The 13,850-nt window shown below is 35.5% G+C and overlaps 1 protein-coding gene across 6 annotated transcripts; it reads left to right on the forward strand.

The window, feature by feature from the left end:
• The first annotated feature begins 984 nt into the window (after positions 1-984).
• On the forward strand, positions 985-13,751 carry LOC132204199 (uncharacterized). 6 transcript variants are annotated; one of them, XM_059632542.1, is made up of 11 exons: positions 985-1,114; positions 2,379-2,441; positions 2,661-2,757; positions 2,818-3,029; positions 3,086-3,276; positions 3,335-3,479; positions 3,533-3,782; positions 4,196-4,425; positions 4,484-4,710; positions 4,845-4,905; positions 4,967-8,196. In XM_059632542.1, the coding sequence occupies exons 2-11, from the start codon at positions 2,381-2,383 to the stop codon at positions 6,295-6,297; spliced, it is 2,805 nt and encodes a 934-aa protein (XP_059488525.1). In that variant the 5' UTR covers positions 985-1,114; positions 2,379-2,380; the 3' UTR covers positions 6,298-8,196. The 6 variants fall into 6 exon arrangements, with proteins under 6 accessions (XP_059488525.1, XP_059488527.1, XP_059488523.1 ...); XM_059632544.1 differs by having other exon boundaries at positions 2,673-2,757; XM_059632540.1 differs by lacking the exons at positions 2,379-2,441; positions 2,661-2,757; positions 2,818-3,029; ... (4 more) ...; positions 4,484-4,710; positions 4,845-4,905 and adding exons at positions 8,475-8,556; positions 8,610-8,821; positions 8,878-9,068; ... (4 more) ...; positions 10,418-10,496; positions 10,554-13,751 and having other exon boundaries at positions 1,043-1,114; positions 8,172-8,263.
• The last annotated feature ends 99 nt before the right edge of the window (positions 13,752-13,850 follow it).

A 13,850-nucleotide genomic window follows, 5' to 3' on the forward strand; every position in this document is an offset into this window, starting at 1 on the left:
ATATTTATTTTAATTCAGAAAGAATTTTCTGGGAATTTTTTCGAAAAATAATTATGTAATTTTTACTATTAAGCTGGCGCGTGTAAAATATCACTTAACACATATACGCTGGCGTATATTAATTTCAAAAATTTATTCCGTTAATTAATTAAGTAAAAAGACTTTGCCATCAGTGGCATCAGTTTCATCGACTTGCATTTTGTCCTATGTTTTTGGACCACAGATACGAAGAAGAAAAATTGGATCGACGATATCGATATTACTTGAATAGAAATTGAAACGTCTTTGCTGGTTTTATTTTTTATAACAAAAGAAAACCAAATTTTGATCCGCAAGTTTTTCCTTCGTTACGAAGCTCTCTTGGTGGGCAGATGAAGGAGCATCAAATGAAATGGGGCTGTTGGCTGTTCAATTTCTAGTAGCTCCTCTAGCGTTTGGTGTCTGGAAGAAGAGCAATTGTCGATAAAAAAAAGTAAAATAAATTATAAATTGAATTCTCTCTGCAGAGCAACGAGATTTTCTTAAAAATCTCAATTTATTATCTTCTCATCACATATAAACAATATTTTGCAAAATATAACAATTATAAAAATTACATATAAATATACATATATCATCTGACCTCAAATTTCAAGCATATCTGCCACTGCTTTGTACATTTTGTAAATAACTTATTCTTAATGAATTATGGCGCCAGATATTATACAAATATGAATATAAAAAAATGTGTAAATGCAACAGCCATTTGGCCATCCAATAGGCTCTTCTATAATAATTAAGTTTTTTTAGCCACGATAATAATAAAATAAAAAAAAAACTTAAAGACAGAGCCGATGTTTGTCATTTCTGCTAAAACGTCCTTAAAAAAGAGTCGTTAAAAGTACAAAGGATTTTTAAATAGCAAAGATTAATTCTAAAGCGCCGAGTTTAATTGCGGCTAATTCTATTTCTTTGCTGGCCTAAAGATGGCGCCACCATATCAATATCAACAACTCTTTTTATGCTCATTATCATTATTCATTGTGCAAAAAAGAAGCGAGACTTTTTTAGAAAGTCGGCCCAGCCTCCTCGCTTTTTGCGAATTAGCTCGAGACGCTGAACTTCTTACTCGCAGGTAATTTTTATTTTACGTATGGCGTGGAGATATTTTCTGCAGGTAAGATTTAATTTAGCCATCAATCCTCCTTTTTGCAAATTGTGCCTATGCTTTATCTCATGGGCATATCCTGCGCCGATAAAACAGCAACGCGAAAACCACGGCCAGTCTGAAAAGTAGTTTAAAGGCCAAAAACGTACTGCATACAAATGTATATTTTTTTTTCTTTGGAAAAATACTGCTCATTTCTGGGACTTTAAAAAAAGGAAACATAATTTATTATGAAAACTAAGATAAATATTTCTCAAAAAAATTCAAGCTAGACTTCTTAATCACGTTTTTTTTTTTCTTAATATGCTTATAAAGTGGATTTCAGCAGCTCTAGAGGCAAAATTATTATTTTCAACAGCTAGTTTCCATCATTAGGATCTTTTAATATCCGTGTTTTGTGTGAAAATCGCATTTGAAGTTAACATTGCTTGCTTAAGAATTACTACCACACGACTCGATCCACTGACCACCTGTTCCTTAGATTAAAGATTTGACACCGCCAAAAGTCTCATTTTAATTGAATGTGTTGAAAAGCGCGTGGTCTTTGCATATTTTTTTTATGTGTGAAAATTGAAGCGCTCCGATTTTTTTAGTAATTTAAAAAATAAAAATCATAATAATGAATAACTTGTTGTTTCTCAAACAACCCTAGCTGGTTTTGAAAACTTCAAATGCCATGTTTCATAATTTTCAAATCCGCAATAAGGGTTTAACTAAAAAAGAAATATGTTGTGAAAAATTTGTAGACGATTAAAAAAAAAATTGGATAGATTAAAATTCAAAATAAAAATTGCATTCCTTAAATTTTGAAATTTTTATTTAAAAATATATTTAACTTCTTATGTATTCTATCACAAAAATTGAAAGTTTTATGAGTCGCTGAGAATGCTGAGATCCTTTTTATTTTACATTGACAGTGAAGTGCCCTGGATAAAATTTGACACGTTGTATTATGAGAAATATTCTTCGTGTTGGATATGTTTAAAGTCACATTTTTACCATTTTATGTGGTAAAATAATTTTGGAGGGAAATTTTTAAATATGAGTTAAATATTATTTTCAAATAATATAAATAATTGTGAACAAACAAACTATAAAGAGAAGTAGTTTCTACCAAAATAGGTACGTGAATACATGAAGAGAAAATTCATGTTATGTTAGAGAGTAAGGGTTAATACAAATATCATACATGAGCGGATAAGTTAATTAATCCTTTGAAAATGCCCGACAGGGATGATCGAGTTTGGAATTGAAGAAAAAGTCAGAAAAACGGTCATTGATTGGGTCCAAAAAGGTATGATACTTTGAAATTTTCCAATGAGTAATGATCATTTACAATTGCCTCTGTTAAATAGAGTCATTCGAATTAGCTTTGATAAACTGTAATAAAAAATTGCTGAAATTAATTTCTTTTTGCTACGGGTTGAAATTTTGTGGTGATGGAGAACCATGACATTTTTGTATACAAAAATTCTGAATTTCAGTAATAAACAAAATATTATTCATTCTAAAGTGATCCATTCAGCTATGAAAAAAAGTAAATTCCCTGACGGCAAAGCGAAATTGGGATATTTTGAAGCAGCAGACGGATCCAAAGAAAATGCCGACAAGTATTTCAACAATTAATTTTTAAAAACTTTGAAAAATTCCTAACTTTTTCTACTCTGCAGCGTTTGCATTCTGGTTGTGCACTACGAATTTAGAAATGCAAAGAACAAAGATAATATTCGTGGAGGAGACGAGAGAGATGTTAAAAGTTTGCGCCGTTCCTTTGAAACAAATCGAAACTGCAAATTCATAGATTGGTCTTCGCCGAAGAGGGAAGAACTGCTTTACCTCCTCTCCGATCAAGATTTGCTTTTGAAACTTTTTGGAGCCGAAGGTCTAATTTTAAGCTAATTAAAATTAAAAGATGAAGTTTAACTTTTGGAAATTCAGACTCGCCCCCGTCGGTTTTCTTCCTCTTCATTTTATCGCACGGCTGCGAAAACGGAGAGATTTGCACCGATCACGCAGAGTCGTTTGACGGAAAAGTGGAGAAATTCCAAACTTTCACCACCACAGAGCTTTTTGCAGCGTTGAAAAAGCTGCGAAAATTTGAAAATTGCCTCAAATTCATCAATCTAGCGGTAAAATTTAATTTATTTTTAGAGTTTCAAATTTGAAACAAATATGAATTTTTTTCAGCCCTGCCGTGGCGATACTCGGGATTTGATATCTTCAATAGTTAATCAGAATCATCAGAAATTGTCAGCTTTCGACAGCAAGTCTTGCAGTGTTTCTTCTTTTCCCGAAATGGAAAATTTGGTTATATTTTATTCAACTGTTGAAAGTATAAAACATAAAAACAAATGTATTAAATATGAATAATTCCAATCATTTCAGCCACCGCGGCAGTTCGAGAAACCAAGAACGGAACTTGGTTTGTTCAAAAAACGTGTCAAGTTCTGAACGATTTGCGCCGGACAAGCGAATCTCTGCCTGTCGTCTTGACACGCATCCAGAATAAAATTCAGGAAAGTTCTCACGAAATAATGCAAGTTTCGTGCAAAGATAAATGGATTGGCCAGACGCCCGAATTGAAAATGTTCCCTCAGAAGAGAAAATTCTTCTTCCTGCCAGTTGATAGTAATAGGTAAAGGTAACGTTAAAACTAGAAACAAAAGTCCCTTATTTAAAAAATAATAATTGAGGCTTCTCATAGGTTTAAATTGCAAACAAACAGAGTCTGGTCTTAGCAAGTTTTTTTTCTACTAATCCCACGACCGTATTGTAAAGATACAATTTTTTTACAGATTGTCTAACAACTGTTTTTAAACATAATATATATAAAATTATTCTACTGAAATAAGAAATGTAAGAAAAAAAAATTAACCAAAAGATAAAGTTCTTCTAGTCATATTAATTGAAATAATCAAAAGGGAAGACACAAATTGAAAAAATTTTTGAAAGGGGAAAACAAATTTGAAATAAATTCTCAAATTTGTCCAAAATAATAATAACAAGGCAGATTTTTTATTGAAATTGAATAAAATCGTTTTTTTTAAGCAAAAGTGACGGAATAGGAAAAATTGTAATTGAAGAGCCTGAGCCGTTGCCCTTCTGGTCTTGGCCCCTCGTTGGAGGAAACCAAAGGATTAAAAGGGCTTCAGTATTCTACACCCAACGCACCAAGATGGTCGTCGATTTTTACAACGCGCTGAGACAAAACCTTGGCTTCGAAGCCGACGATCTCATGGAAAACTCGGTTGGAAATCTATCCAAGTACTTTACCAGAAGTAAATAGTTATAAAAATAAACCCATGAATTTTAAAATAATTTCTTTTTTCATTGCAGTCAATGACGTAGCAAAACACACCGAGTGTTTCTTGACCGGCGTATTTGCAAAAATAACCGAAAAAGATGAAGAAATTTGTGTTCGTTTTGATGATAATGAAGTCCCCATCGGTGCATTTATCCACCGCTTTTTGGGCCCTGAGCACGAAAATTGGATTGGAAAACCGAAAATCTTTATCTTTTGCGAACAATCTCCGCGTCAAAGCCAGGGTGATGGTCTTAAAGAGGTAATCAGGTTTTCCTGCAAAACAATTAATTTAAAAAAATATATATTTTTATTTTAATGTTTTAATTGATGGGAAACAGAAAATGGAATAATTTGGGGGAAACCGAAATTCATAAACGGAAATAAATGTTTCAGTTGGAAATTCCAGCAGCAACCAACCACAGCGGATGGCTTGTTCTGGTTATACAGGACGAAGGTAGAATTATTTGGCAAAAATGATGATTTTTATTAAAACAATGATACAATTATTTTTCCAGAAAAAATCAAAACGTTGATAGAAATCTTAAATAGCGACGTCTTGACGCAAAATGGTACAAGTTTGCAGGAAAAAATCTACGATTTGCTTTTGCATCAGAAAATTGGAAAAAACAACAACACCCTTTTAGTGTCAACTCTTCAGTACTTGCTAAACTTCCCAGACTTGCCCAGAAATTTTGTAAAACCCACATTCAGTGCTGAAGTTGAAAGAAAAACCGTTGATTATGACGAATTGCTCAACGACTGGGCCAAAGGTATCGACCAAAATTCCTTTCGTCTTTTGTCGTCGCCTGCGGGATCGGGCAAAACAACCGTGATGAGGGAAATCGCGCACGGCCTCAGAAAACTGAACAAGACAATCGTTGAAGTCAACCTTCGCGACTTGGTGGACAAAAACTTTTCAAAGTGGAATTCGGAAACGCCGATCGCCGAAATCCTAGCAGAGGCGATGAAATTCCCTCAAGCTCACGTCCAAGCTCTTGTCAATAAAAAAATTTTGATTCTTTTCTTGGACGGATTTGACGAAATTTGCCCTGATCATGGCGAGAAGATGCTCGACCTGGCAAAGCGAATGTTCGACAAAGAAATCCAAATCTTTATTTCGACGCGGCCACAGGAAAAGAAAGCGATTGTGGATAAACTTGGCCAGAAAAACTGCTTCGCTTATGAAATTTTGCCGTTCAATCGCCAGCAGCAGATTGAGTTGCTGAAATTGGAAAGGCAATCGAAGAATGATTTTGAGTTGGATAAATTCAAAAATTGGGAACTAGACGAATTTCTGGGCATCCCGCTGCACTTAATCATGATGGGGAAATGCCGATTGTTGGAAAACCCTTTCCAAATCATTGAAGAAATAATTAAACTTGAAATAGAAACCGCTCTTGCCGAATCGTACGTCAGAAACGATCAATTTGACTCAGAGGTGGAAAAATTGTTGGAATGGCTCATGTCTCTGGCCATGAGGTTTATCCAGGGAGAGAGTCCCAATGTGACAAATAATGCTCATTTTGTAAATGTCAATAGGACGAGAATCGCGAGCGTCACCTGCGAAAAAATCAACTTCCTGCACCACTTGTTCCCTGAAGTTTTGGTCACAAAGAAGTTTCTCGTTTTCAAATTTTCCATTTTTGGGAATTCTAAATGGCGTCCGTGCAGGAAGTTGGTCGAAAATTTACTTGCCGAAAAGAAATTTGAAGCCGAAATCAGCGAAAACCTCGGTTGCGTCTTGGAGAAGAAACCTTTAAAAGAAATTCTGGATGAAATCGAGGCAGAAGATCTCCAGCATATTCGTGCTGTGATTGAAGAAAAATGGCCGCCATTTCTCATTTGATTAAAAAAGTGACATATTGAATCAAATTTAATTCAAGTAGTCTAAAAAGAAATTAAATATTTGGAAATTAAATGTTTTGCTATCCGAGCGATCCGACTTCATTCCGCAGCACTTTGTTTAATTTACAATTAAAAAACTTTTTTAATGTATTTTAATAATTATTGTAATAAATTAAACTTACTTTTACTGCAAAAGATATCTTTTAATGCGCTCAAATAATTTTGGAAAGGATTTCTGATTATTCGGTGTTATTAGATCTTTTTATTAGTTATTTTTAAATATATATTGTGCCACTTTACAGGTGTAAATCAAAATAATTTTCAACCGATATAATGTTAGCATATTATTTGAATCAAATTTTCAAACTCAATCCCGAACAGCGAATTACAGAGGGGTGAATATTTAAAATACTTTCCTCTCCCACACAGTCCACATTATATCTTTATTTCCGATAGGGGCGAAAGGATAGTGTGGGTTCACCGCGGCGCGGCGACTCATGCGTTTAAACAGACCTCTTTGCTCTTTGCCCACTCTGCTCATTTTTTTCTCATAATAATTTTCAATTTTAATATTTGATGACTTAGTAGCATTAAAAATGATGATCAATTGCAATGGATTCGTCACTGCAAAGATTTTATTGGTGTAATTATTATATAATAAAATGATTTAAATTCACAACAACCATATGATTAGAACGCAAACTTCATTCTCTTAATGTTCTCTCAAGTTTCTTTAGTCAATTGTTGCTAAATTAGAGTTCCTTATTTTACTCTGCGGGTTAAAAAAAAAGCTGTTTTAAAAAAATTGTTTGTTTAATAATTTATTCAATTTGAAAGAAAATTATTGAGAAGATTAAATCATAGGTTTGAAAATTTAAGGAATTTTCAATAGTTAAATCAGAATAAATTTCGAATGCTGTAATAGAATAATCTGTAGGTCAGCGTTTCTAAAGGTGTCTTTCTCTTGCTTACTGGCGGGCGAAAGTCTTGGTCAGGTGAGACTTTTTATGCGAGTTTTCCTTTTCACGCTTGCTTTACGTTCCGCAATACAAATATTTCTGTTAATCAGTTGCAACTGAAACGTTCAGCTCGCGAAATTTTGTGCCTTCGTTTTTCTTTTCGTCCAAGGTAATATAAAAATTTATCATTTGAACAAAAAAATACTTTATAATCACGAAAAAAGTTATTCTGTCGTGACTAAACAAAATATTTTGAATGGTATTAGTTATTAATTTTAATTGGAGGGATTTGTATTGATAAACAATTTGATTTCCAAGCTAATTATTGAACCTCTGAGAAATTTTTGCGGATGAAGAATATAAATTATTACAATACATGGAAATTTGTGAATTGACATGAAAATTATATTTACTATAAAAAACCTGACGTGTCGTGCGGATATATGGAAAATCTTGGTAGGTTGAGACTTTTTAAGCTTCGTTTCCTTTTCACTCTACAACATAATTCCAGTTTCCGCATTACAAATAAATTAATCTGTATCTGATGCGTGATACAACAGAATACCTTTTCTTATATTTTTTTTTATTAATTTATTTTGAATTTGCTCCAATTCCAAGAGGAATTTACCATTCTATTTCAGCCTTACAGAATTAGGCCCCAAAAATTTATTATCCCAAAAAAGTCTTCGTCAGAATCAGTTTTGATTTTACTTTTTAAATTTATCAATTTGGACAAATAAACAACAATACAATTATATTTCCAAGAATTCCAAGCAAATTATTGTTTTATGAAGGAAGAACGTAGTGTAACAAAAATTTGGAAATTTTTGTCTTGAAATTTTATCTTAATAACTCTCCATAGATGCTTCGCCTAAATTTTAAATGTCACACATTAGTTTTTCATTTATTTTTCTAGACAATGACTGCGGAAACTTCAATTTGAAATGACAGACAGACTCAACAGGATGATTGAGGTCAGGAAGAGTGTTGATGAATTTGTTGAAAAAGGTATGTTTTGAGCTTTAGAAAATTGTCCAATTTAATCCTATTATTTTGAGGAATTTAAACTAAAATCGGATGTTGTCGTTGAATGGAATTCTCATGTGTGGTTTATTATAATGGAATGAAGTAAAAATTTAATTGATTATTATATTGATTGTGCTAGTCGATATTAAGTCTAACTCTTTATATGGTCAATTTTATAATAATTTTTATTCAGTTCGCCTACAACTTCCTGAAGGTCACGCAGCCAAATTGGGATATTTTGAAAGAGCTGACGGATCCAGAGAAAATGCTGAAAGGTATTTTATTTTAATAATAATTTTAAATATATATTTAAATTTTTTTTACTTAGCGTTTGCGTTTTGGTTGTTCACTACGACTTTGGAAATGCAAAGAACACAGAAAACATTCGTGGAGGAGACGCGACAGATGTTAAACGTTTGCGCCGTTCCTTTGAAACAAATCGAAACTGCAAATTCATAGATTGGTCTTCGCCGAAGAGGGAAGAACTGCTTTACCTCCTCTCCGATCAAGATTTGCTTTTGAAACTTTTTGGAGCCGAAGGTCTAATTTTAAGCTAATTAAAATTAAAAGATGAAGTTTAACTTTCCAAAATTCAGACTCGCCTCCGTCGGTTTTCTTCCTCTACATTTTATCGCACGGCTCGGAAAACGGAGAGATTTGCACCGATCACGCAGAGTCATTTGACGGAAAAGTGGAGAAATTCCAAACTTTCACCACGACAGAGCTTTTTGCAGCGTTGAAGCAGCTGCGAAAATTTGAAAACTGCCTCAAACTCGTCAATTTAGCAGTGAAATTTAATTTTATTAGGGTTTGAAATATTTATTAATTAATATTAATTTTTTTAGCCCTGTCGCGGACATGATGACGATTTGAAATATTCATTAGTGACTCAGGATCGTAATAAATCCAAAGTTTTAAATAGGAAATCGTGCAGTGTTTCCTCTTTTCCTGAAATGGAAAACTTGGTAGTTTTCTATTCCACCGTTGAAAGTAAAAAATTCCCAGAAAACTGTTACATTTTTTACTTTTAATTAATTTGCAGCTACCAAAGCGCGACGAGACTTTCATGGAACTGCTGAAGATGGAACGTGGATCGTGCTTAAAACGTGCCAAGTCCTTGACAATTTGCGAGACAACGAATCTTTGCCGGTTGTTCTAACACGGATTCAATATGAAATCCAGAGACATTCAGAGAGCGCTGATGAAAAATTTGGACAAACGCCCGAATTCAAACTGTTCCCTCAGAGCAGAAAATTTTGCTTTTCAGAACGGCAAACGTAAGAAATGTTTTTTTTTTTTTAATAATTTAAATTTGACATATGAAGTAGTTCAGACCAGAGGCAAATAATTGATGATGAACCGACGCGTGTACCCTTAATCTGGAGTTGGTCCCTCGAGGGAGGAAACCAGAGGATAAAACGAGCTTCGATTTTTTTCACACGCTATACTGAAGAAGTCGAAGCTTTTAAAAATGCAATTCAGCAAAACCTTGGCTTTGAAACTGATTGCATCATGAAAAATTCGGTTGCAGATCTAGAAATGTTCTACAATAGAGGTAAAATATTCAATTTAAATTAACACACTTTTTATAAAAATGATGCTTTCGGTGGAATTATTTAGTGAATGGTATTGAAAAGTACCCTGGATGTTTCTTGACCGCCATTTTCGCTGAAATCACTGAAAGAGACAAAGAAGTGTGTGTACGTTTTGATGACTCTGAAATCCCGATCGGTGAAATCATTCATCAATTTTTGGGTCCAGAAAACGATAAGTGGATCGGAAAACCAAAGCTCTTCTTTGTTTTAGAACAATCTCCTCCGACACACCAGTATGACAATCTAATAAAAACGGTAACTACTAAATTTTGTGCTTTTAACTCTTCGCCTAGCTTTTCTAAGGAATTTTCTGTTAGCAATTTTATTAATTTATATTATTATTAAAAACGTCTTGAATACGCGCGCAGGCACGGTTGAAACTGATATATAAGAGAATGACTTTTCCAAATTCATTAAATACAATTTGAATATATTGATTTTTCATACTGAAATCTGTTCATGATTAATTAAGGCTGAAAAAATCATTTTAATTAAAATATAAAAATTAAAAAATTCCATTGATATATACATCCATTTTTAGAAGAAAAAACTTGACGTGATTGATCTTCAAGATGCAACTTATCACAGTGGATGGCTTGTTCTCGTTGTACGAGACAATGGTAAAATATCAAAATTTAAAAAATATCAAAAGTTTAAAGTAATTATAACTTTTTCAGAAATTATCAAGCCACTGATAGAAATCTTAAATAGCGACGACTTGAAGCAATATGGAACAAGTTTGCAGGAAAAAATCTACGATTTGCTTTTGCATCAGAAAATTGGAAAAAACAACAACACCCTTTTAGTGTCAACTCTTCAGTACTTGCTAAACTTCCCAGACTTGCCCAGAAATTTTGTAAAACCCACATTCAGTGCTGAAGTTGAAAGAAAAACCGTTGATTATGACGAATTGCTCAACGACTGGGCCAAAGGTATCGACCGAAATTTCTTTCGTCTTTTGTCGTCGCCTGCGGGATCGGGCAAAACAACCGTGATGAAGGAAATCGCGCACGGCCTCAGAAAACTGAACAAGACAATCGTTGAAGTCAACCTTCGCGACTTGGTGTACAAAAACTTTTCAAAGTGGAATTCGGAAACGCCGATCGCCGAAATCCTAGCAGAGGCGATGAAATTCCCTCAAGCTCACGTCCAAGCTCTTGTCAATAAAAAAATTTTGATTCTTTTCTTAGACGGATTTGACGAAATTTGCCCTGATCATGGCGAGAAGATGCTCGACCTGGCAAAGCGAATGTTCGACGAAGAAATCCAAATCTTTATTTCGACGCGGCCACAGGAGAAGAAAGCGATTGTGGATAAACTTGGCCAGAAAAACTGCTTTGCTTATGAAATTTTGCCGTTCAATCGCCAGCAGCAGATTGAGTTGCTGAAATTGGAACTGAACGAGTGCGAATTGGAGATGAAGTTGAAGAAGTTTGAGGCTGCAGATATCAGTGATATTTTGGCAAACCCTCTTCACTTGAGCTTGATCGCACAGTGCCAAGATGTGGAAAACCTGTACCAAATTTACGATGAAATCGTGAGGATTAAAATTGAAACTGCATTGAAACATAAAAAATCGATCGTTGACGCTAAAATTGGTGAGATGTCGCAAAACATTATCAAATTGATGCAAAAACTTGCACTAAAATATCTAAAACTACCCCAAGAGGATGACCAGAATCCTCGCAATGATATCATTCTTCAGCGAATAATGTCAAAATCCCGTTCCGCAATCATAACACTAAATCAGGATGTTGACGTTTTGGTAAGCGATGTTGGTGTTGACATTGACTTCAATCTAATTAATAGCACTGGAATCGTGACTATCAGTGGTGAAAATATGAAGTTCACACACCAGACATTTGCCGAGTTTCTCGTGGCCAAGATGTTTGTGGAATGCGACGATAAAAACACGTGCTCAATATTCTGCGGGACGAATAGATTTTGGCAGAGCAGGAAATTTGTTGACCGTTTTCTTGCTCAAAAGAACCACAGTGGAGAAAATGGAATAAATATTGAAAAAACCGCATCATTTTTTAGAAATGAAATCTCTAGCGAATCCAAAAGAGCGGATAAGAAGAACGAATTTTTAAACAATATCGTGCGAGATAATCTTGTAAATATTTTTTCAATCGTCAAGACCGTACTCTCGCTCGAAGAGAACGATGCCAAATTATTTGTGCCGGACACTTTGCAAATCTTGGGATCGGCATTTTTCCACGGCTGCGAAGACGTGGCTTTGGAGCTCTTGGAAATGGGCGCGTTGAAATTTATTCAAAACGTCTCTCAGTATTTGCACCGTTGGTGGAGATTGGTGGCTGCAAATAATTCCTTGCGTCTTTTCGCCAAGTTGAAAGAAAAATGCCTAGAGTTATTTGAAAATTCTCAACCGGTACCAGGAATGGAGGAAATCATTCTTGACGCAGCCTTGTTTGGCCAACACCAAATGCTGCAGTTGCTGCTCGACAACGGCTTTAACGTCAACTTCCAAGGTTTTGGTGGTAAGAACGCCCTGCACGTGGCTGTTGAGCAAAGCTACGTTGAGTGTGTTGAGGTGCTTCTCAATTACAAAGTTCTCGAAACTGCTTCGAGTTCAATGGTTGAGCAAAACCTGAACCTCGAAGCAAAGGACGCGTCAGGGCGGAGTGCGCTGATATACGCCGTCGAAAATGATCAATTGATTTTGGTAAAAATGCTGATTGAAAAGGGCGCTGACGTGAGAGTGAGATTCGAGGACAAGCACGTGATTCATTTTGTCAAAAGCGTGGCCGTGGCTAAATATTTGCTTGGAAAAGACGCAGAGCTCGTCAAAGATTTGTCTGGCCGCGAAAGCGCCCTTCACAGTGCAGTGCTTCTGGGCGACATGGAGTTGTGCAAGTTGTTCGTTTCGAGCGGCGTCGACGTGAACGCCAAAGACGCACGAGGTGACAATGCCTTGTTCAAAGCGTGTGATCACCACGCACCGAATACAGAAATCATCAAATTCCTCGTGGATTCTGGTACGGATCTGAACCACAAAAGCTCCGTTCGTGGCGAAACTGTGCTGCACCGAGCTGCCAAATTTTCTGATAGTTTGGAGGTGTTGAAGTTGTTGACAGAAAACATGCAGGAAATATTCACCACGGACGACTTCGGAAATAACGCACTGATGTACGCTTTGGATGGAAATCGTGAGGAAAACATTGAGTATCTGCTGGGGCGAAATTTTGACTTGCGGTGGAGCAACGCAAGTGGAAAAACTGCTCTTCACATTGCCGCCGAAAAATGTTTGCTGAAATTTTTGGAAAAGTTGATTGATTTGGGCGCAGACGTGGAGGCGAAAGACAGTGACGGCGCGAGTGTTATGCACTGGGCCACGCACAACAATGACGTTTCCGTTGCCAAGTTTCTGCACCAGAACTACGGCGGGTTGATCAATCAAAGAGATAATGCTGGTGCTCTTCCATGGCATTATACTGCGAAGTTTTCCACCCTGGATTTATTATCTTGGTTCGCGGATAATAGCGAGGATGTCAAAGCTACCGACAATAACGGGCAGGACGTTTTAAGCTACTTAGACCTCCGTGAAGGCTGCGATTCCATGGATCGTTACTTGTTTAGTATTTCAATCACTTCGATTCAAGAGTCCCAAAATTCTACTCCACTGGCATGCAACGGTTGCAGGACGGAGACGAGCTCACAAAGCGCCCCTGCGCCCTCCAAGGGTCCGAGGAGGCAGGTGAGCCGGCCGTCAGCAACCTGCTGGCCACCGTTTTTGTCTTTGTTTTTTTCTTTTGTTGTTTTCTTATTGTTTATCCCTCTTGGGAATAGCACCAGCGATAGCAGACAGGTCTGCTAAATCTCAAACTCAATAAAAATTGTAATTAAATTGTCAATTAATTATTTTATTGCTATTTTAATATACAAAAACACTTTTCAATTATATTATAAATATTTACAATTTTAAATTTAAATAATTGCTATTAATTTTAAAA

The sequence above is a fragment of the Neocloeon triangulifer genome, unplaced genomic scaffold, assembly GCF_031216515.1.
Source record: "Neocloeon triangulifer isolate White Clay Creek 2 clone unplaced genomic scaffold, ASM3121651v1 ptg000022l, whole genome shotgun sequence".
In the NCBI taxonomy this organism is placed as follows: domain Eukaryota; kingdom Metazoa; phylum Arthropoda; class Insecta; order Ephemeroptera; family Baetidae; genus Neocloeon; species Neocloeon triangulifer.